Source organism: Gadus morhua, chromosome 17, assembly GCF_902167405.1.
Source record: "Gadus morhua chromosome 17, gadMor3.0, whole genome shotgun sequence".
NCBI lineage: Eukaryota > Metazoa > Chordata > Actinopteri > Gadiformes > Gadidae > Gadus > Gadus morhua.
In genome coordinates, this window is record NC_044064.1 from 12,062,905 (window position 1) to 12,086,682 (window position 23,778).

The window sequence follows — 23,778 nt, forward strand, 5'->3', positions numbered from 1 at the left end:
TGTGTCTAGTGTATTCATATTTGTGTGTGTGTGTGTGTGTGTGTGTGTGTGTGTGTGTGTGTGTGTGTGTGTGTGTGTGTGTGTGTGTGTGTGTGTGTGTGTGTGTGTGTGTGTGTGTGTGTGTGTGTGTGTGTGTGTGTGTGTGTGTCCGTGTGTGTGTGTCCGTGTGTGTGTGTGTGTATCAACTTACTCCAGATGTTTCTCATGACCTATTGGCCCGTAGTGCTGCGGTTTCTTAACACACACACCGTTAGCCAGAGATTAAACTATTCCCCGCAAACACACACACACACACAACTCACACACATTCACAGACATACGCGTTGCACACATACACAAACTGCATTACTTTCTCTCTCAAACACACACAAACACTTAGATACACACCCTTTCCCGCACACACTGAAATACTCATACGCATATGCGAGCACACTGCATACACACACACACACACAAACCTTTTCAACAGTTTTAATGCATTTGCTATATATTATAGCGCGTAGACACTGTATATTTTCTTTTTAAATATATACGGTAGATAGTGATGTATATTTATAGCTAACAGATGTGGAATCCGGCGTCGCACAGTTTCCATAAATTCTATAACATTCAGTCAACTGTACCTTATTGTTCATGACTTCGGTTCATAATGTATCCAGATGTCCTGTATTGTGTTATAGATTAAATCTATTCCAGGATTGAAGAGAGATTTGAGATTTGAAATGAAAGGCATAAAATCTGTTTAGTTTTGTCCTCTAACCCCTACTAGATTCTTTCACACACCATGTCAAATTATACATTTTTTACACAGAATTTATTATTCATAAATTCTGAACACATTGATACTGAGTATACTGTATCGAGTATTATCGATACTGTATCAATACATATCAATACTGAGTCAGTACAGCATCAATACATTGTCAAAACAGTTGGGACAATACAATACCTTATGGCTCAATCCATTACTGAGAGGTAAAAAACAGATACGTCCTGGCTGTCCATGATTGGTTACGGTCGTACTGTCTGCTCCACTCTGGTTGGATCACCGTCCTGTCAGTCTAACCCTCCCAACCATTCAAGTGTCACAGCTCGCTAGCAAGAGACTGAGACTGGGGAGACTGGGGCAAAGGGCGAAGCTCAGAGACAAACCATCCGTTAGAAAATAATCTGTTATTTGGCAACAATCCTCTGCGTTTTGCCAATCTTACATTATGATAACGTCACACAAAAACGATAGTGGCGTCACACAATGATGATGTCACACCATGATGATGTCACACCATGATGATGTCATTTGGATCCGCAGGCGACATCGGAATGGCATCAGGTAGTGAGGTCATGGTTCCTTTTGGTAAAGAACTTCCTGGGTTTTGAATCACTTCCGCTGTCCATCAGCTACTCGGCCCATCCAAATCAGTCATCATCCATCCATCCATCCATCCTTTCACCATCTAGCCATCCCTCCAAACATCCAACCACCTGTTTAACTCACCATCCATACGTTCATTATCCTTTGAGCAATCCATCTGTCCATTCATCCAACGAAGCAACTTTAATTGTAACTTCCTGTCAAAGTGACATCTTTCCCTTGCCACCTCTTTAGCCAAAGTCAGAGTTTCAATCTGGTGGTTCAAACACGGTGGTTAAAACGTTCTTCCGAATTCTTAGTATCAGATCAGAACCGGTCATTTCCCGAAAAGTCAAAGAAAAATAAACCTGGTCCATAATCGCGCGATTTCCGTCATCGGAGAGGTAATCATTTGAATCCGTTACGTGTTTTACTCTCCGGATTGTGCCGGACTCCCGGTCGCGGGGATCAGGGACCCGAGGCCGACTTGACCTTGGAGGAGAGGACCTGGCGGAACCTCCTCTTGAGCTCCTGCATGTTGGGGGACTTGGGCCTGGCCAGGTGGAGCCCGGCCCTCCGCTTCTCCCCGTTCCCCCCGCCCAGCGCCCGGCTCACCTAGAGGGGGAGGGGAGAAACGTTGCACGTGGGATTCAGAAGATTGTAAAACCGAAAAAGGGTTACAGGTAAAACTGCAGAATTTTCGGACGAAGAAGAAGAAGAAACTGAATTAAATTGCTCAGTTTCTAAATCATACATCATTCGTTTTTAATACTTTTTACTACGGGTATAAAGACCCTTCGATATGAGATTTGTGAGGGGGGGGGGGGGGGGGCAGTGTACCTCCTGACAGAGCTGGAGGAAGGCCGCGTGGACGCCGTCGTGGTTCTCTCTCGCCGACGCCTCAAAGTACACCCCCCCTGAGAGGGAAGGAAAACCTCTGTTTGTTGACAACGGTCGCTAGCAGACAGAAGCTCCAGCTACCCATAAGGAGATACGGTGCGTCTACCTAGGCTGGCGGCTAGCCCCTCCCCCTCCTCCGCAGGCACCTGCCGGGCCCTCAGCAGGTCGCTCTTGTTGCCCACCTGCGGATTACACATCAGATTATACCGCATCATGTGACGGAGTAGGGATTATAGATAGATTATTACTGGTGATGCGACTAACATAATGTACATGTATGAACAAATGAGCTAATCCATGAAGGATTTCATTTAAAATGTAGTTTGGATTAAGACAGACACAAGCACATTTCAGTGTCTTCTGATTATATATGTGACACACACACACACACACACACACCCCCTCACCAGTATGACAGGTATGTTCCCCGAGGGGTGGATGCGGCGGACATGCTGGTACAGAGGCTGGATGGTGCGGTAGCTGTTGTAGTCTGTGATGGAGAACACCAGGACGTAGCCGTCTGCCCAGTAGATGGACCTGGAGTCACAGGGAAGGACACCGCTATATAGACTCTGTATGACAGTAGGCTCCGGAGAGGGAGGGAGGGGGGGAGGGGGGAGGGAGAGGGAGAGGGAGAGGGAGAGAGAGAGAGAGAGATGCAGCAGATAGGAGAGATTGTAGAGATAGATGATGAAGCGAGAGAGAGCGGTCCAGAGATGATAGAGACTGATTAAGAGAGAGAGAGGTTTACCGGGGACAGAGCAGAAGGTCAGATTCAGACCCGGCGAAAGCGCGGGACACATTTAGCTCATTCCAAGGAAAGAATGTAAGAAAGAAGGAAGCAACAACGAAAGAATGAGGAAAAGGAAGAACGAAAGAATGAAGAAAGGAAGAAAGAGCAAGACAAAGAAAAGATAGATGAAGGAAGACAGACCGATAGAAACATGAAAGATAGAGCTCACCTATTTATCTGTTCCTGGCAGTACAACCCGTCCACATCATCCTGAGAGGGAGTGGGAGAGAGGGAGAGGGAGAGGGAGAGAGAGAGAGAGGTAAAACATGGATTTGAGATGAGTTTGACAAGTAAGGGATGTGTACAGATGTTCTACCTTGTATTTGTACTTTGCATAGTGCTGTTCTATCCACTGAGGTTACAGATAGAGGCAGACCACTCCTTGCTTCCTTAATGTTACCCATTTCCGAAGAAGCAGGATGTTAGCGTTATAGAAACTTTAGATTTGGACGAGTTTAAGTGTGGGCTGTTTAGTGTCTTCCATGTAAGCCTTGTGTTTAGTGTGCATTTCTGGCGGGGTCCACTTCTGTTAGCGTAGTTATTCTTTAACTTTTTAGGGACTGCTCATCCCTCTGAGCAAACAGCAAACAGCGGCAGACCCCAGGGTTCCCCTTCATGTTCACAGTTCAAAGTAAAGCCGGATCTGGATGTAATCCGGATGAACATCACTTATGAACTGATACATAACTATCAGTTTCATGTTTTTCCATTCCTGGCGTTGGTAATAAAAATGGCTGCTATTCAGTGTGCGTTTTTCTGTGTGGATAATCTGTGTTCACTGTTCATCGAAATTAGAAGGTCAAAGGTTGTGTAGGGCAAACAGAGAACGGGGGTGGTGGGGGGGGTGGTATTTACACTGGAATGCCATTGGACCAGCAGCCATTATGCATTCTTCTGGTCCAACTATATTCAAAATGAAGCCCCAATACAATATATACATGGAACAATAAAAGATAAATAATAAAAATAATAAAATATTATGAGAAGTTTGTGTGAGTTTGAGTGTGTGAGTACGTGCGTGCTTGCGTATGTGTGTGTGTGTGTTACCTGGAGAGCTACGCAGGGTGTGTCCTGGACCTGCAATGAGACCTCCTCGCCCTCCAGATTCAACTTCCTGGAATACAGAGCACCTGAGAGACACACAGGCGGAGAGACAGACAGGTGGAATGATGGAGACAGGAGGAGGACAAGTGGAGAGGTGGGGAGAGTGAGTACGGACGGATGGAGAGACAAGAGAGAGATAGAGGTGGATATAGGTCTGCTCCTCCTTTATTCCCCACAAACCCTAGTCCTCTCTCACTCTTCAGAAAATACCCCTAATGGATCAATTTCATATGGATGAATGAATGCATTGAGGAATTAATTAATCTATGAATGAATGGATGGCTTAATCAATCGATGGCTTCATTTTTGGATGAAAATCTTACCGGTGTTGGCTTCATAGTCTCCTATGAACCTCTTGGTGAGGAAGCGGACAATGAGTGCTGAAATGGCAGGAAACAGGATGAGTAGCACAATAAGAGCGCCGTGTTTGGACAGAGCATGATTTGTGTTGAAAAGGGCTGTCATAATAACCCTCAACAAATCTACAAATCTATCTAGGATATGAACCATGGATATACAATTGAATTCCTGTTAGGATGAAGAAATTACATATAGGTTTGTGTTGCCTTTCACGTATTGTTTTAGACTTTTTACAGTTACCAATACAAAATAATGACTTCTAATAATCGACGATTGTATGAATATCATGTGGCGTGTTTGCCGATCTGTCGCCCCCTGTTGGCTCTGAATGTGACTTCCGACATTCCTTTTGAACTGGTTAGTTATGGACAATTACATTTCTTGTGATCTCAGGAGAACAAAATACACTGGCCTCACTGAACAAAACCAGTTTTAGGAAGACATAGACATGCGTGAAATGGTCTTAAGAATGAGGACATGTTGAAGTCAGCTGCCCCCCTTTTTTTTTCCAAGACAATGACTTAAAATGTAGGATGAATTGGAAATCTCTACTTTTTTTTTTTTTGCTGAGCTGCTCCACTCAGTTTAATTTGTCGAGCAAGTTGTAAAACCCCATTGTCTTACCAGTTTTCCCGACGTTGCTTGCACCCAACACCACGATTTTTACGTTTTTGTTGGGAACCACGCAGTCCAGCACAGGGTACTCCGGTATGGGAACCAGCAGAAAGTTGCCAGAGCCGCCACCGCTCATCGTCCTCGTTGGGTCGGCTGTGATCCGCATTTAGCTCCCCTCGCTCCGGTCCGTTATCAGCCTGTCTGGCAAGGCGGTCTGTGTGCCTCCCTCCACCAAACCTATCTCTCTATCTTTCCTTACTGCTATCTTCAGTGGTGGGTGAGGGTGGCCCTTTCCTAGAGTCCGTGGTAGTGTGGACAGGCGAAGTAAAGTCCTCAGTCCGTGCGGTCAAGTCAACACTCCTCGTTGATTCAGAAAATGGACTGGAATTCCCGCTTCCCGCTTGTGGGGCATCCAAAGAAGGGCAGCGATAGCAGATTATGCATCGAATTTAGGCGTTGCTTTTTTTTTTAAATACCAAACTGAATATGAGTTTTAGTCATCCGGGATTAGTGCGCCCACAAACAAACGCATATATGAGAGAGAGAGAGAGAGAGAGAGAGAGAGAGAGAGAGAGAGAGAGAGAGAGAGAGAGAGAGAGAGAGAGAGAGAGAGAGAGAGAGAGAGAGAGAGAGAGAGAGAGAGAGAGAGAGAGAGAGAGAGAGAGAGAGAGAGAGAGAGAGAGAGAGAGAGAGAGAGAGAGAGAGAGAGAGAGAGAGAGAGAGAGAGAGCTAACCATTTGATCAATATTCCCAGACGCGTCTGAATTTGGCTGCGGCATCAAATAAATACCTCAAGATTTGGCTTGCATGGCAAAAACTATTAGTAGTAACAAAAAATATAAGTAGTAATTACAACTATTAGTAGTAATTACACCTATTAGCCTTTCATAGGTCCACAAGGTCTTACTAGTACTTATGCAAACGTATGAGTACTAAGTCATTATTAAGAAGTTATTATTGGCCACGGTCGTTAAACGACAGTTTATATCGAAAAAAAAATTGCTTGCTCAAAAAGAATAAATGGATGACGCGCATTTTGGCACAGTGCGCGTGCAGGCGCACCGACGGCGCGTGGGTGGTCACTGTTCCCATAAAGTATCTAAGGGATCAGATAAACCTCGTTTGTATCGTTTTATTCTAGATGTGTTGAAGAACTTAATGTTAGGGTGAGGGTTAAAAATATATTGCATAAATATAATATACATGTATATTCAAATATAGTTGTTGTTTCTTACATGAAATTAGAATACAGCTACAAAAAACTAAATTATATCTTAATATATATACGTATATAATATTCAATATTTATACCAAGGGTAAAAGAAGGGTAAAAAAGAAAAACCAAAATGCCACCATCATTGACAGCTGAGGTCGGCTGACATATCAGTTTGTTTTTACTCCGTCGTTCCGGTGCACTTCGGGGACAGTCGTTTTCTGTCATTGTACCTCCAGTTGTGAAGCTCAATGCGGATTCTATAACCTCTACAGCCAGTCACACACGGCACCGCCCCACGCCGTGGTATTATGCCTTGAAACAAGCAACCCTGCACGGTGCGTCAGCGACACTCCCTCCTCCACCACCACCACGACCACCAGACAGGCCGGACGGGCGGAAAGGTTTCCCCGGAACTCTGCAGCCCTATTCGGCTGCGATCGTTTCTAAACACCGGTGGTCCAGGTCCAGTATGGAGGATTACGGATGGAAATACTGATGACAGTCCGAAAGATCGCCTCGATTTGTACGATGGTACGGTATAAACCCGTTATTCCGGTGTTTGTGTTGGTGTTGTGTTTGTTTTGTGTGTCCGGTGGACCCTGACGTGTTAACAAGCTAAAGCTAAGCTAAGTCGGACCAGCTAACACTACGGAGTTCAGTTAAGCTAGCTGCTCTGTTAGGTCGTATCTTGCTTTACCTGTAAATTAAGCTGGTCTGTAAGCAGACGTGCTAACATAGCTTCAGCGTGTTAGTAGCTGGTCTGTTGGCGATATCAATGTAGTGGTTTAGATAACTTGCTAACCTCAGTGGGAATCATCATCATGATGATGGTACACAGCTAGCCCTTTAGCCGTGAGCTAGTCCAAACACAACACTGGGGTATGTCTGTTTTGGAGGCCAAGTTGTATTGAGGCTTACTGTTCTTGTTGTGTTGTGTCTACACCCTGCGTACCTTGTTGTCAATGAGACCTCAGGGCTGATAAAAGGCTGAAGCACGGCTAACTAGCTTAGCTCAGAATTAGCCTGACGTCACTGTCAGACTTTAACAGAGTCTATAGAAAACTCAGCATTCAGAAAACAGCCCATAAGAGAGGAACATCATTGGGGTCGGTTTTTTTTAGTAGTTTTTAGTTACTTAAGTTGCATTCAGGATAGTCTATTGGTTCAGGTGGTCTGCTACCAGCCGAATAGTACTGGGTTCGATTCCCAATGTCCGCAGTCTACCTGTAGGCATCTTCTAGCAAGATGCCCTAACCCCCTACCTGCTACTCATTGACCTGGCACGGAGTTCACTGGAACTCTATTTGCCTGAAACGAGATGCTACATTATTGGGATGACTGTTCAGGAACATGTGCAATTATTATATCATAATAACTTCATACACATTTTCAACCTTTTTAATTTACACCGGCGATTAATGTCCATGTCTGAATTATTCGACCTGCCTCTTTGTAATGTAAACCAGTGGTCAGGATCATGTGTCACCTCGTCAGGGGTTCTGTTGAATTATTCTGCAGAAATGCAAAATAAGAGGTGTTCTCTGCTGTGACATTGGTGCCGTGGGTCATTTTTGGGTACATCTCTTGAACCATTGTGTGTCATTGTTCTATGATTGTGGTCCTGCATTCATATCTACAGTATACAGCAGTGGCTTTGTCCTTACGGCATCCTGTTTGCCGGTCTGTGCTTACGACGGATGTGGTGTGCATAATAGTGTAATATCATATTACCTTAATGTGCAACAGTGAGCAAAGTGAGCATGGTTGGGATTGTCCAGACTCGTATTCCCATGATGCACTACTTCCCCTCTAGCTACAGTACTCTAACCAAACTTTCCCCCCAGTTTAACCACCTTGAATCTGATATAGAAACTAGCAGCATTTAGTTGAACCCTATCTAGTTGTACTGTGTTTGATAAATTATTACATATAGTAATACATGAGTGTATTATATATTGGCCTACTGTGTTATGTATACAGTGTCCACTGCTGTCAGCCTATTGACTTAATGAGTGGTATGTTTCTGCAATACTGGAGGCTGTGGTTTCAGTACCTTTTATCAAAAGCAACTTACAACTGTTAATAGTTTAGTTTATTTATTTTAGTTTATTTATTTAGCACACATTAACATTAATGGTGCAAGGAGGGAACAAAGCCCAATGGGCGTGTTCAATACACACGTTAACACACCGATGTTGGAGTCAACCATGCAAGGGGACAGCCAGCTCATCATGAGCAGAACTTATCTTTTTAAAAAATCCTTTTGCTAATTTCTCTTTAACTGTATATGTATTATATGTTTTAACAACCCTCCTTTCTCTCTTAAACTCTGTAGCACTTTAAGATTTTCAAATGTAAAGCTCTACAAATGAAATGTATTATTATTATTAGAACTTAAGTGTCTTCCTCAGGGACACATCAACACTCAGCTAGGAGTGTTTCTTAGCAAAAACGTATTACCTAACATCTGAACCTGATCATCCAAGCAGCTAAATTTGCATTCTTAAAGGATAAAAGGAAAGTTAAAAAATCCAACCAAGAATGCAGACCTGCAGGAAATCGCTAATAGACTTAATGCATGCCATTGTTATGTTGGATATACTATATTTATTCTCTCGGTCTCCGTCTCTGTCTCTGTCTCTGTCTCTACCTCTCTCAGGGCGCCAATGCCTCCGCTTTGGAGAAGGAGATTGGACCGGAACAGTTTCCCGTAAATGAACACTACTTCGGATTGGTCAATGTGAGGAAACATAAGTTCACTATCTCTCCCTGTCCTTGTCTCTGTCTCTCCCCCTCTCTCTCTCTCTAACTTGTCCATGAATCTGTTTGTGTCCCTGCAGTTTGGAAACACCTGCTACTGTAACTCAGTCCTGCAGGCGTTGTATTTCTGCCGGCCGTTCAGAGAGAAAGTTCTGGCATATAAGGTGAGTTACGGATCAAACCTGGTCTGAACTGGTACAGGTTTTTCAGGTTTGAATGTCCGGATTCAGACCACTGAAACCTATCTGAAGTCCCTTTGCTAAAAGTACAGTTTTGAAGGATAGGGGTTTAGGCATCATGCTAATGATTACTTTTAGGTTTGAGTTTAGAGATGGTTAGGTTAAGAGTAAGTTATGGCTATATATGGCTTGGTTTTGATCAAGTTCAGGTATTATGGTTAGAAATTGTGAAGTTATTGTAAGAGTTTTGCGGCAGCTTCAGTCAGAGAAATATACATATTTCCCTGGGTACATCGTGGGGATTTGCTAAGGTGTGTGTGTCTGTGTTTGCAGGTGCAGCCAAGGCGTAAGGAGTCTCTGCTCACCTGCCTGGCCGACCTCTTCAACAGCATCGCCACGCAAAAGAAGAAGGTGGGGGTCATCCCCCCCAAGAAGTTCATCTCCCGTCTGAGGAAGGAGAATGGTGAGAAGGGAGAGAGAATTGAGTTAGATGATGAGCTTCCTGTCTGCCTGCATGCTTTGGAGATACATTTATTCATTTTAATGTAGTTCAATAACGCTTAGTTGAATTCTATTGAAATGAGAGGGAGAGGTTGATGAAGAGAGAGGGACACACACACATGGGCAGGTAACTTAATTATATTAGACTGACGGAGGGAGATAGAGTAGAGAAGGAGACATGGTAAGGCTATGGAGGCGGGAGCCAGATGTAGAGAGGTAAAACAACAGTAGAGACACATGATGAAAGAGGGAGGGTTGGATCAACTGTATTTCTTTATCTAGGTGTAAAACAAATAGTCTTGCTGGTCTAGGGCTGACAGAAGCATATCTGTAGAGTCAGTCGACTAATGTGGAAACACTGCTACACAAGACCTGAATATGTTCCTATCTCCCTCCCTCTCGGCCCCTCTCTCGCTCCTCCACTCCTGTCGTTCTCCATCGATCGCTCTCTTTTCCTCTCCGGTTCCTCTAACAAACATCAACGCTGTTTATTTTCCCTGTCTTCTCTTCCTCATTTATCCCTCTCTCCGCCTCCTCGTTCCGTCTATTTTCCCTGTCTTCTCTTCCTCATTTATCCCTCTCTCCGCCTCCTCGTTCCGTCTATTTTCTCTGCCATTCTTTCCACTCACCGGCTCTCCATCCATTCATCTTGGTCTGCACCTCTCCCTTGCTCTCTCCTTTGCCGTCTCTGCCCCTTCTCCTCTCGCTCCCCCTCTCTTCTTCATTCGTCTCACGTTTATACTCTCCACCTGTCTCTATCCTCCTCTTCTTCCCCCTCTCTCCCCTCTTTCTACGTCTCTTCCTCCCCCTCTCCCACCCGTCTCCCTCCTCCTCCTCCTCCTCCTCCCCCTCAGAGCTCTTTGATAACTACATGCAGCAGGACGCCCATGAGTTCCTCAACTACCTCCTCAACACCATCGCGGACCTCCTGCAGGAGGAGAAGACCCCTGAGCAGCAGGCCCACAACGGGAAGCTCCTCCACAACGGAGGAGCGGGAGGGGCGGGAGGAGTTGGAGGGGATGCGGGGGGAGACGTGGGGGGAGGCGGAGGTGGAGGGGGAGGAGGTGGAGGAGGGAGTAGTGGGGGGACGAAGGAGGCGCAGCGCACCTGGGTGCATGAGATCTTCCAGGGGACGCTGACCAACGAGACACGCTGCCTCAACTGTGAAGCGGTGAGTGGAGGATGCGGGGTCTCCTAGCAACAGATGGGGGAAGACAAGCAAACGGGATTGGACTGTTGAGCTGCATTGGGAACTAAACTGAACTTTGTCGATGTACTCCCTCGTCACCTGTGCAGGTGAGCAGTAAAGACGAGGACTTCCTTGACCTGTCCGTCGACGTGGAGCAAAACACCTCTATCACACACTGTCTCAGGTAAACACACGCACACACACACACTTTGATTACACGCTATCTTCCATCGCATGGGTCCAATACTATGGTAGAAATTACTATGGTAATATTATGGTGTCCAACCTTAATCGCTGTGTGTGTGTGTGACTACAGGGGCTTCAGCAACACAGAAACGTTATGCAGTGAGTACAAGTACTACTGTGAACAGTGCCGCAGCAAACAGGAAGCACAGAAGAGGTGAGTGATGTCATCAACCGTCCGGGGCACTTCCTGCCTTACATTAGGTCCAAGGTCTGTTGTTGTAACATGGGGCCCTTTCGAATTGAACTCTCCGGTCCTCTCTGCTCTCTCCTCCTCTCGCCTCCTTTACTCTCTTCTCTTATCCTCTCCTCCTTTCTCCTCTCCAACTCTTCTTCTCCTCTCCATCTCGTCTCCTCTTCCTCTCCCCTCCCGGCCGAAAGGATCTGCTTAATGAATAAACAGAAATAGGTAGCTCCAAGTAGGACACATCTTGGGGCCCTCTGGGGCCCGGTAACCCAACACCGTATCGAAGTCTTGCTATGATTGGCTTCTGTTTCGTACCACCGAGACCACACACACACACACACACACACTTGCATTTTGAAGCGTGTCATCCTAGTACCTGGTACTCCACATTGGTTCCAGTAAGCAGCCAGAGTGGTTTGCTGGCATGGAACATCTTCTTCCAGCAGGAAGAGCCCCCAACGTAGGCGCCGTCCCCGGCCACCCCTCCAGCTGCCCGCTCCCGGACGGAAACTTGTAGATGGAAAAAGGATGAGGGTGGAGGAGGGGGATTACTGGGGGCTAGTGGTGTTGATCCGATGGTGTCGGCCAGTTTTGGGTACAGCGTTCTGTCATCAACGTTTTCCTTCTGTCAATCGAAACAAGGATTTGACCATCTGTGGGTATAAGGCGGCAGGGCCTAAAAAAATGTTTTGTTCGGTTCCGGTTTCCGACCGACCATGTCAATTTATGTGCGACCCAAATTATTTTATGAGCTTTAAAAAAAAATAAATAAATTGATGCAAACTATAATTACGTTTTTGTACAGCACCTCTTCATTCTGTACAAGGATGAGCGAATTTTCTCGTTTTTAAATGAAAACAACCTACCTATCATTCGCTGCCGCATCCCATGACCTCAACTGACAACCAACAGGAACCAAACTTTTTTATTTTTTTTAGGCCCAAGAGGGATTTTTATGGGCAATAGGGGATGCGTGCATTCATGATAACCGATTGTAGATTGTAAGATCATCAGTTGACAATGAACACCTGATGAATTATAAGAAATGTAACACTAACCCCCCTCTCTCCCATTCCTCCCCCCCCTCTCCCTTGCCCTCCCCCCTCTCCAGGATGAGGGTGAAGAAGCTGCCCATGATCCTGGCGCTGCACCTCAAGAGGTTCAAGTACATGGACCAGCTGCACCGCTACACCAAGCTGTCCTACCGCGTGGTCTTCCCCCTGGAGCTGCGGCTCTTCAACACCTCGGGCGACGCCACCAACCCCGACCGCATGTACGACCTGGTGGCCGTCGTGGTGCACTGCGGCAGGTAGGGGGCGACAGACACACTGCCGGGACTACTGTAGAAACCTCACCTGGGTGCGTCTTTTGAAGGGGAAGGGGCTCCTGTTTTGCCTCCTGCTGGGAGGTGCTTAATCGACCTGGTTGTGACGTCGCTAGTGGGAGGGTTGTCCACTCACATTTGACGATGGGTAGATGAGTTTACCCAGTGGACTGTACCAACACGCTACGCTATGCTCTGGTGAAATAGGAACCCCTTACACTGGTTAATTGGATGGGCTTAATGTCGTGTAGAGAATCAATGATTTGTTTACAGGCTCCTTCTTAAATATATTGTTGATTTCCGTAAGCTAAGCTTAAAAACCAGTGCACAACAACCTCTTGCAAGCCGAAAATGCTAACAACCCCTATATTTCATTCCTGAAACTATTTAATGAACTACTTTTACCTTATTTCTAACACCGTAAAATTAGATTAGACCTGTTATATTGTAAATGTACTTTACTTCCCATTACTGTATTGAATCTCCCTTGTTAGTTGTCTTACAGCCAAACCTGCCCTCTCTGTATTGAGCAGTTTCACAGTGAATAACGAATCTTGTTGTTTGACCAGCGGTCCCAACAGAGGTCACTACATCACCATCGTTAAAAGCCATGGCTTCTGGCTGTTGTTTGATGACGACATTGTGGAGGTGAGTCGTCTATTTTGTGTCAAAATCATCATTTTATATTGTACACCGTCCCACCGCCACAAATCACGACTCTTCGTTTACTAGACTACACTGGTGTTGTTTTTTAATTGGCCAGTTATTGGAAATTTGCTCAGTATTTCCCTTTGAGGTCCAGTCTCCACTGCCGTTCATCCCCTAAAAGAGCAACAACTATACTGTACTTTAAAACCCAAGAGTTTTTCTTCAGTGGAGAAGCAAACTTGCCTTCCATGAAACCTCAACGTTGTTTTGGTCCATTATGGGTGGAGAGGGGTTAAAGGCTCGGAGGTCCCGGTATTTTTCCACTATCATGGCCTGAGGGCCCGTTCTAACATCTGGTCCACTTGACAGTTGGCTCCGTGTCAACAGAGATTCTGGAATATTCCGCTGAGTCTGCAGCTGTCCGGGCCTAGCTTATGGTATATGATGTTTGGGTTTTTCTTTGAAATGTTTTGAAGAATTCCTATATTTTGTTCAAGTATTTGGTCTCTTCTTGCCTCGGATGGAAGCCTGTTGTAGCCTTGGCCTCTTTCATTCAGTTTTCCTCTATTTATCTTTCGCTGGGTTTTGAGCCCTGGCTTAGAGGAAAACGGTCTGAAACTGCCTGATGTGAGCTAGCAGCATTCTAATGCATCACAGTCCTCCAGACTCCATCGACGCTGCCACCGCTTTCAGTCCAACAGCAAAAATCCTGGACTCAGCATCCCTCTGCGTTTCAAACTGCCTTATCCCCATTTATTCCACAACTTGGTCAGATATGTCAGTTAAAGCAGCGGCCTGTTATTTTTCCAGAGCAGATTGTGCTCTGGAAAAATAATAAATCTCAAATCTTTCTTTAGTTGAAGTAATAAAAGTGCTTGATCTCTTTAGTACATAGCCGGGTTATAATCGGGATAATGTACAGCGAGCCGGTCATTATCACTAAACATATAGCAGAAGTGCTCAGTGTTTATTCTGCGGGATAATGACCGGCTTGCCTTACATAATCCGTGGCTGTGTATGATCCCTCACACGCACGGTGGCCCTTCGGGCTTCACACCTTACTCAATGTCTCTTCTCCCCATCGTCTGTAGAAAATCGACGCCCAGGCCATTGAGGAGTTCTACGGGCTGACGTCGGACATTTCCAAGAACTCTGAATCGGGTTACATCCTGTTCTACCAGTCCAGAGACTGAACAACTCCGCCAATGGAAGAGCCCCCAAACGGACTGTCAATCAGCAGAAAGTGGGCGATGCCTCCCCTCCCCCTCCCCCTCCCTACAGGCCCCGACTCCAACACGCCCATATTAGTGTTCAGGCCTTATTTCCTGTAGCCGGAGCGTTGCACTGGACCGCCCCCTTTTTGGAAGATAAACGAGGTTGTTGCGAGCCTCTTGTTTTTCAGTTTTTTTAAGCCTATCCCATCATGCATTGCGAGGTTCAACTGAAATGGTTGGATTGGCTTTGCAGTGCATTTTGGCATCGAGTCCTGAGAGGCTTGCATGTGATTGGTTGTGGTTGGAGAATCGTGGTGGCCGGGGATTGGTCGAAGCATATTAAACAAGTAGGAAAACAAGCCGGTTGGTCGGTGAGGTGAGCGAGTACGTTTTGGACACGGCAATGCGAGTGGCTGTCTTCACGCACACATCGTGCGGTGCTTAACATCGCTGAAAAAGATCAAACGGTTTCTTTGACCCTCTTCACTGTGCGTATAGTTAGCATCTCATTAGCGCTGTCTGTAGTCACCATAAGGGCTTAAGTGTTTGTATGTTTGCTTGCTTGCTTGCTTCTATATGGGATGTATATCTTCACCACAAGCCCAGACTGAAATAAATAGTTAATTTACTGAAACCGGAGAAGGAGATGAGCTGGGACTGTTTACAACTTTTCATCTAGTAAAACAGCACCAGTCGCTATCACCTGCTAGCTAAAGTGTACAGCTATAGCCGCTAGCTAGGAACGCTCACTACAGCCCTCAGCTAAAGCCACTAACTATAGCTGCTAGTGATAGCCCCGAGCTACAGCCAGTCAGAACTTCATTAGTCAACCATTATAAGTTTAGCCTATTTAGTTATTCTAGGTAAAGTCCCTCATGGTCATATGCTGCTCTGAAAAACCACTAGCAAACAAAGCAGCAGAGACACGCATTGTATCCCACCAAATGCTGACAAATTGGCTTTTATGGGTATTCTGATGTATTGGCTTTTATGGGTATTCATCACAAATGATGGGAAACCAACCCTTTGGTTCTGTTACGTAAACAGTGGGCACGACAGAGCTGTGGTTGGTGGCTTGGCTTAGCTGCTGCGGACAGTGCCTTTCCTTATCGGTTGTTGGTGGCCATAACTGGTTTCACTGGTAATACTTGTTGGCAGGGCAGAGTGGCTAAAAATAAGGCAAGCTTTGAGTGGTCAATTATTCAGAAATGTCCCTCGACAATGCCCCATGTTTCTGATCTCCAGGCCATTTAGCAGTTGGAATACTTCCCCCTTCCCGTTCACATCACAGCCATCTCTGAATGACGAACACGGGAACTAATGGCCAATACACCTTCCCTTAATCCATGGCAACGCTGAGCCATTTATATATTCGTCAAAACACCATGTACCAATTGGTCAGAATGTAATTCCTCCCCTTCTTGTCTGTGGTTTATCCTTACATCTTCCACATATAGTTTGATCCAAACTCCCCCCTGTTTCAGAAGCTAGCCAAACCTTCCCTCTATTTATTACTGCACTGGCCAGGATCTTCAGCAAAACAATTGACCTGCTGTGTACCGAAACCCTCCCCGTCATAGAAGTGTATTGTTCTTGCATCGCAGCCTTTGCCAATGGAGACTCAAAGAAACGCTTAAGGCATTTAACATTTAGTATGTTTGTCATTAGACCACCACCTTTATCATCCTAGAGATTTATGAAGCTAAGCCAACTGGCTTTCTCACTAGTAACAAAGTCTTCCACCCATTAATTGGTTCATTTTCCAGGGGTCTGTGGTTCAATCTAAGTTAGAGCTTTTAAAGGATACGAAGCGATGGCAAACGGCTGGGGCAGTGATACCCACAGGTGAAGTGTGGCATTGCACCTGGTAATGCTACTTTCAGCCATGCAATTACAATGTTTTACCAGAGGTGGAGCCGTTTCAGATGTTTGATGTCTATGTTATATTGCCGTCCTCGTAGTCAGTCGCTTTAGCCCGCACGCTTCTTCTTTCCTGATTTATTATTTTGCGTGGCATGGATTTTAAAGATCAGTTGTGCTTCTGTGATTAGAGGCTGGGGGTTTATCCAGTGTTGGCCAGTGCCAAGTCACTCTGAGGTCCATAGCTAGTTCAACAGTAGACCTAAATACTGTTCTATCACCACCTCTGCTTTGTTTGAATGCACAAAGACACCAAATATTGTTTTTTAAATGATTGATTGTTTTGTTTATGTTGTTTACTCCGTGCTACACTGCCAGTAAGCTTAATGTCCTCCCTGTTCAACTGGGTATATTTGAAAAATATAAAATCTAGATCAACCATATTGTGCTGACTATACTTGACTTCCACTGGAAGTTGACAAACAAGTGCAACCTTTCACTCCCAAGTAAACTATTTGTTAACAAAAACAATAGTCGATATACTAATTCTCGTCAGTTTCTTAAAATGCTCTACAGCTGCTAGTCCATCTGCACACTGGAAGGAGTATATTCTTGAATGTAGGTCGGTCTGCCGTTGAAATGTACAGTCAAATGTTAAAACAGATCCACAGTTTGACTTGCGGCATCAAGTAGGGGCGTCTGGTCAACCAGACGACCAACGAAGGCTTACTTTACACTTATTCTCTAATTGAGACTCAGCCGAGGACATTGAGCCAATCGGTAACTTACGGCTGCGTCCCAACCGAACACGACTTTAAATCGTACTATCTCCGTCCATATCCGGTCCTATTTTGAAGTCTGAACCTGAACTACCTAATTAACATTTCATAAAAGTGTTGCTTTTAACAGAACAATGTTCTTTGTTGAAATAAGTTTTACATTTCAGAAAAGTGAGGAGATTTGGAAGGACGTATTTATGCAGCATATAGTCACGCAACAGGGATTTTGAAGGCAGGTTATGTCTCTAAAAAAATAATGGCATCCATTTATGCATTTTGTTATGTTGCTATTCCATGAATGAGGAAAAATAAGTACAATTTGAATGACAACATTCAACATGCAAATAATATTACACAGGGGTCCATAGTTTCACTGCCCCTTACTCTACAATAACCATCAGTTATCTCATCTTTATCAGCGTTCACCTGTAAACTGAAATTAAAGGCGATTTAATTAGCAGTCGCTAAGCGAATGTCAACACTATATAGGTTATTTTTTTTGTATTTAAATCCAATTAATGTTATTCTAATTATTGTTTTATGTTGCATTACTTTTGACTTGGTGTTAACGTTCTTTGTGTTATACTTTACTAATTACCAGTCTACCGTTGTTGAGTAGACGCCTCGCGATAACCTGGGAGTGTTTTTATGATTACCGTTTTACCGTTTCTAGTATGAGATGTTGATGTGTACATAAATACAGATGTTATTATTGGATATATGAATATTTGCTTGCTTGAAATAATCCACAGCCCAGAAAATTATTTCTGAAATGCTTTATTTTATTCCTTAACGGGCTGTCCCCGAAGACCAATCACTAACTGGAAGCAGAATGACCCCGCCCGCCTGGTGCTCCAAGTATAACAAACCAAACCAACCAAATGTCGTTGAGGCTGTACTGTATATTTGACCGGTCACTAATGCCAAGGGTTACGAGGTTGTCCGGTTGAGGGGGGAAGGGGGGGATCTAAGCAAATAAAATGTTTAATAATTCATTCATGGGCTTTTTCTTTTATACTTCAGTACTTGCCATGATGTCATTACAAGTTTCGAAATATATCCACTTGTGGCATCCCAAGTGGATATAAAAAAATAATCGACCCATAGTGACATCACATTGGGAGTGTCTACACATATCAAGATGGTTAGCTCACCCCATACCCGAGTTTATAGTAGGCTGGCGGGTTGATCTAGCTATCATTAATCTGGTTCGACCCACTCCAACTTCTCGTGTAACAAGTGACTAGATTTTAAAATGCCTTGTGTTTTTGTATCACCCCTCATGGTAAAGAAGAGGCCGTTTAAGTTCTCAATGATATTAATCATTGAGAACAGATTATTGTCTAGAAGTCCTGCATGACCCCTCATAATAGACACAATTAGTTCCAACAATGTAATGATGTGAAATCAGAACACAGTTTAGGTCAGTTGAGTTCACATAACAACAGGGCAGCCATGGTATGTCTTGTTCCCCGGGTTCATTTCAACATGTTAGTGATTACGACGGGGCACAGCCAAATCCCCTGGTTTGGTCTCATTTTGTTCTTTTGCTCACATTATGGTTTTCGTAACTTCAGTCAGAGTAAACACCACCAAAGGCCAAACAAAGTTTTGCAAGATCAACTCATAACTGGATCACTGTTTCCATGCGCCTTGAGGCGTTGTTTATTTAGTGTTCTGTTTCTGGATCACTGACGGGACGCAAACACAGTTGTAACTTCTTATCATTAGCATGCTTGGGGGTACCATACATTTACCAGATAAACACACAAAAACGTAATGGTAGGTTAGCAAATTAAAATATATTTTCTTCATACCCGGAATCCATAGGGAAATATATTACCTAGAAACGTCGCACAATTTATGCACATGCAGATTTACAAATGTAATCAATGGAAGACTCATTAAAATATTATACACGATGATAGGATTAGATCTGTTTGATAGAGAATAAAGTTGGCAGTGTGTGGGCCTGATGATATTCTAATGCCATCCGGTTCCATCCAAGACATTTCAATGCATATCACTTTCACTCTGGATCTGAATAACCACAAGGATCAAAGGTGATTGGACTGTTAAATGGGGCATGCAACACCAATCCATCAGGTCACAATCTTCCCCTATCACTTATTCACTCAATCGCTCACTCAAACCAAATCATCCACGCATGTTCATCACTGACTCATCCATCCACACACCTGCCCCAATATTTGAGAGGCAAATAACTCTTCTGAAAAATACTTAGGAAACGTATTTCCACTCAATTAAAGAATAAAAAAATCAATCAGAAATAGTAGGCCCTTTAGGCCCTCTTGGACAAAGATCGCCACTGAACATAGTGTAAGATATTCACAGGGGTGGGAACTTGGTCAACAGGGCCACCTTGTGGTCAGATGGATACTACACGTTAAGAGTTTTTAAAGGACACTCCGGTATTTTTAACATTGAGCCCACTTTCTGGTTTGTACGGAAGAGGATTACGGCCACATATTAAAAAGAAATTAAGTGCTGACTTAATTCTCAGAATTCTGAGATAATAGTCAGAGTTCTGATTATAATCTCAGAATTCTAACTTTAATCTCAGAATTATGCGAAAAAAATCAGAACTGCGTACCGGACCAACCTCCGTGGGACTGGGAGAGACAGGAACGAGGAAACCACACGCAGAGTAGCCAGTTGCCCTAGCCTACTAGCCTAGTTTAAAGTAAAAATTCTGACTTTAATATCAGAATTCTGAGAAAAAAGTCAGAATTCTAAGAAAAAAGTCAGAACTTTTTTTTATTATGAGTGGCTAATCCTCCTCTTCCGTTGGTTTGCCTAGGATGAAATCGAGTGGATAACACCAAACCCCCCCCCCCCCCCCCCCCCCCCCCCCAACAACTCAAACCCTAAACGTTCGTTTTCAGTAATGTAAAACTCACCGAGTGGTAAGGGGTGTTCGTTGATGTTCCTAATCAAGTATCGTAGCGAAATAAAGTTTCTGCGTGTTCCATTTGGCATTTTGTAAATCCATTGAAACGGAAACCGGACCGGAAACGGAAAGGGGATGGGTTGTAATATTTTCGCTCGGCCCTCTCGGTTCTATAATAGGTCCATTGGGTTACGTCTCAACAGTGGGGCTATAAAATGGACCTATAGTGCTCGTAAGTCCGCCCCTTCCGGTAGACCCCCATGGGACCTCTCAGATCGTAAAATATGAATGGGAGTCAATTGAGAGAAAGTAATTATTTTCTGGTCCCAGTCTTTGTATGAACTGGATTACACATATGTTGTCTGTGGATTTATATTATAATTCCTCATGCAAAGAAAACAAAAAAAAATCGCGAGGAAGTTAGATAATGTTAGGCTTTGTGTGAGGCCGCTTTGTGAACTACAGCCCCTCGCTGCTCTCGACGCGAATCATATGCGTCACCACAACTCTTGTACAGACATGACGATCTCTCTGCTCCACTTCACCGCTTTTTTCCAAGGGGAGGATAACGGCATCGAGAGAGGTGATAACCATTATAAATCGGGCCATGTGTAGATTTTCAGTTATGACGATAGGGAGATTGTCGGTCTTGTCCACGCAAGTCGCAGGGAGCATGACGTCACATACGAGACGTGTAGTCTTTCTCATTGTGTTTTCTCTACAGCCTTTAACTGAACAATTGTGCAATAAACGGTCAAAGTCTTTAAGTGAACAATTATTATTTGGACCCACACAAAACATGTGTGTAATCCAAGGCATTTATTGACTGGGATTAGAAAATAATACATTTCTTTCCATTGACTCCCATTCGAATTTTCCTCGCCCAGAAGTCCCATGAGGGGTCTATCGGAAGAGGCGTACATACGAGCTCTAGAACCAAGCAGCCCCCCTTTCAGTTTCCGTTTCCGGTCCGGTTTCCGGTGGTAGGTTCAATGTTCAAAATACCGGAATTGTCCTTTAATAATACGGACCCATTGTGTAATACAGCAATATAAAAGACGTCCAATATATAATTACAGCTTGTTCGATTTCAGTTTCATAATCTAATACCACCTTTTAATTACTGCATTGTGAAATATTTGCGAAGATATTTCTTATCATTATAGGAAAAAGAAAACATATACTATAAGAAAAATATACATATATTATATATGAACATAACATATACATATATCCTACTATGCTTTTATTTAATCGTCAATAATCCATCAGTTCTTATTGAAACTATAGCGGTCACATGGGGTAATCTGCAGATTGTACATATAAAGAAAACAGTCGTACTGTTCGCCACTGTTCGACAAACCATGCATAAGAAAAATAGACATACTGCATGCTGATCAACTGATCGGTTTTTTGTGTGCATAGTGTGCGTGAGTGAACTTTACAAAGACATATTATTCAAAGCTTTTTGGATGACAAAAACCTCTTGTATAGCGACAGAGGACCGATAGCTGATAGCCGATAGCCGATAGCTGTTCCATTTGAGCTGTTCCATTTCCAGGCAGCCAAAGCCACAAAAACATGGATGAAGATGGAACTAGGGACAACTGCGAACAAGCTGTTCTCCTCCTTATTGCTTAGTTCACAGTGTCAGTGAGCCAAATACTGTGTGTGTGTGTGTGTGTGTGTGTGTGTGTGTGTGTGTGTGTGTGTGTGTGTGTGTGTGTGTGTGTGTGTGTGTGTGTGTGTGTGTGTGTGTGTTTTTTTCACTTTCAGAATTGCAATGGCCAAACTGTTTCATTCACTTCATTCTCTAAAAAATAATCTTGTGACCAGGAAGTGGATAAAATTTCATGACATCATATCCTGCTTTCCAACACGCACGTCCTCGCCATGCTGAAAACGACGGGGAAAAAAACGACAGCTGGTCACTCCGAGAAATCGTTTCACTCCTCCTCTGCTTCATCTTCTTCACAGTCACTCCTCATCTTCATATTTCCAACATCGTGTTCATCTTCATCCTTCTCCCCTTTCCATCTTTGCCCTTCCTCCTATTCTTCATCACATGGTGTGACCCTGATTCGTTCTCTCCTCCCCCCTCCTTTCTCTTCATCCCCATCCCATCCTCCTCTTCCTCTTCTTCCTCCTCCTCTTCAAACCACCGTCTCAGAGCTCGATCCCTTCCCCGTGAAGAAGTCCCAGAAGTTGCTGACGGGGGAGGTCTTCTCCTCCCCTGCGGGAGGGTTCCGACTCACCCACACGCTCCCGGCCTCACCTCCTCCTCCTCCTACTCCTCCTCCTCCTCCTCCAACCCCTCCACCTCCTCCTCCACCCAGGCTGAAGCCCATGGGGCACCTCCTCTCCTGGGCCTCCCTGTCCAACGACTCCTGGCCCTGGAGTCGGGGGGAGGAGGCGCACAGGGAGGAGGTGGAGGTGGAGCTGGAGGTGGAGGAGCTGACCAGGCTGAGGAGGTTGTGGTGGGAGTGGAACTGCCTGATGTGACGGATGGATTTACTGGACGGCCCCTCCGAGCCTCCTGGAGGGAGAGAGAGAGAGAGAGAGAGAGAGAGAGAGAGAGAGAGAGAGTTCAGAAACTGTGATTTGTGTGTTACTATATTTAGACCCATTAAGAGAGGTATGCAGTTTTGAAATGTCCCAATTAATTAAAGGTTGGGTGTAGGATTTGCGAAACGCCAGCAGATTTTGAAAATACACAACTCAAATGGTTCTACCTCCTCTCCTTCAACGCTGACTCTGACTCCACCCATTCCAAGTACAGGGATGCGCAATCATGCACGAGCGCGAACATAGATGCGCGAGAGCGAGCCAGGCTAGCTAGGTTGGAATTTAGGGTTGTTTTCTAGTGCTAGGTCCAAATGTGGATTAGCTCGTTAGCTAGCTCCAGTAGCTACCACAGGATAACAACAAACAGAAGCTTGCTCTGGGTCACAAGCTTTGAGTATGTGCACGAAGGGGTCACGCGCGGGGAGGGGGAGGGGGAGTGCAGTACGACCGTTTGATTGACGTACTTACTGTCCAATGCCACTCGGTGGTTCTGGAAATCATTGGCTGGAGTTTTTCGAGCCCTGCCCGTTCCACAGATGATTGACTAGTTTAATTTTCATGTCAGTACTTCTAACTCAGAGGCTGTAAGTGGGTTATGATAAGGTTTTCAAGTAATTTTGCAAAAATGGCCAAAAAAGAGAATTCCATACCCAACCTTTAACTAAAGGTTTTCAACGTGTGATTACTTCATCTGGGTGGTCGTCACCACCAGCCAATGAAGATCCTGAATACTCCAATCACAAATTGTGATGGGATTTGAATCCCAATGTGGAAAGCTACCAATTATCCTGTCTCTTTCACACTCTACCAAAGGCCTCTATGCTATTTCACAATTTTTATCCTACAATCATGATTTATCCAAAGAGACAGTGAATTCAGACACCCGATACGACCTCTGACCAATGTCGAGGGAGAGAGAGAGAGCAGTTATGACGCATGTTCCCGTAGAGCAGGACACAGGCCAAAGGAGGAACAGACTCCGGATTTGCTTCTCCTACGGGAGTTGGTTGCGTTTGTTTCGGTGTGATCGATCTAATCCATGGTTTTAGATGTTATGCAACAACTGCCAGTAAATCTGG

The 23,778-nt window shown here is 44.6% G+C and overlaps 3 protein-coding genes across 3 annotated transcripts in view; 1 reads left to right on the top strand and 2 right to left on the bottom strand.

Moving 5' to 3' along the window:
* Positions 1-457: 457 nt before the first annotated feature.
* Positions 458-5,696, bottom strand: rasl11a (RAS-like, family 11, member A). Its single transcript, XM_030337542.1, has 8 exons — positions 5,133-5,696; positions 4,472-4,528; positions 4,092-4,174; positions 3,214-3,254; positions 2,659-2,788; positions 2,358-2,433; positions 2,192-2,268; positions 458-1,966 (listed from the first exon to the last, which is right to left on the bottom strand). The coding sequence occupies exons 1-8, from the start codon at positions 5,287-5,289 to the stop codon at positions 1,820-1,822; spliced, it is 768 nt and encodes a 255-aa protein (XP_030193402.1). The 5' UTR covers positions 5,290-5,696; the 3' UTR covers positions 458-1,819.
* A 209-nt stretch (positions 5,697-5,905) lies between these two features.
* usp12b (ubiquitin specific peptidase 12b) lies at positions 5,906-18,220 on the top strand. Its single transcript, XM_030337540.1, has 10 exons — positions 5,906-6,870; positions 8,999-9,079; positions 9,180-9,263; positions 9,612-9,741; positions 10,634-10,950; positions 11,076-11,152; positions 11,285-11,368; positions 12,510-12,707; positions 13,292-13,370; positions 14,462-18,220. The coding sequence occupies exons 1-10, from the start codon at positions 6,823-6,825 to the stop codon at positions 14,561-14,563; spliced, it is 1,200 nt and encodes a 399-aa protein (XP_030193400.1). The 5' UTR covers positions 5,906-6,822; the 3' UTR covers positions 14,564-18,220.
* A 638-nt stretch (positions 18,221-18,858) lies between these two features.
* arhgap36 (Rho GTPase activating protein 36) overlaps positions 18,859-23,778 on the bottom strand; it is a 24,009-nt gene continuing 19,089 nt past the window's right edge. Inside the window, exon 12 of the mRNA XM_030337539.1 lies at positions 18,859-22,670. Within this exon, the coding sequence (XP_030193399.1) occupies positions 22,288-22,670 (383 nt within the window). The 3' untranslated portion in view covers positions 18,859-22,287. The remainder of the gene's footprint in view (positions 22,671-23,778) is intronic.

Excerpts from the sequence above, each read along its gene's own strand:
- rasl11a (XM_030337542.1), bottom strand. The coding sequence starts at position 5,289 with ATGCGGATCACAGCCGACCCAACGAGGACGATGAGCGGTGGCGGCTCT. Across the intron at positions 4,175-4,471 it reads AGACTATGAAGCCAACACCG|GTGCTCTGTATTCCAGGAAG; the intron begins GTAAGATTTTCA and ends TGTGTCTCTCAG. Across the intron at positions 2,434-2,658 it reads GGAACATACCTGTCATACTG|GTGGGCAACAAGAGCGACCT; the intron begins GTGAGGGGGTGT and ends TGTAATCCGCAG.
- usp12b (XM_030337540.1), top strand. The coding sequence starts at position 6,823 with ATGGAAATACTGATGACAGTCCGAAAGATCGCCTCGATTTGTACGATG. Across the intron at positions 10,951-11,075 it reads GCTGCCTCAACTGTGAAGCG|GTGAGCAGTAAAGACGAGGA; the intron begins GTGAGTGGAGGA and ends TCACCTGTGCAG. Across the intron at positions 12,708-13,291 it reads GTCGTGGTGCACTGCGGCAG|CGGTCCCAACAGAGGTCACT; the intron begins GTAGGGGGCGAC and ends TTGTTTGACCAG.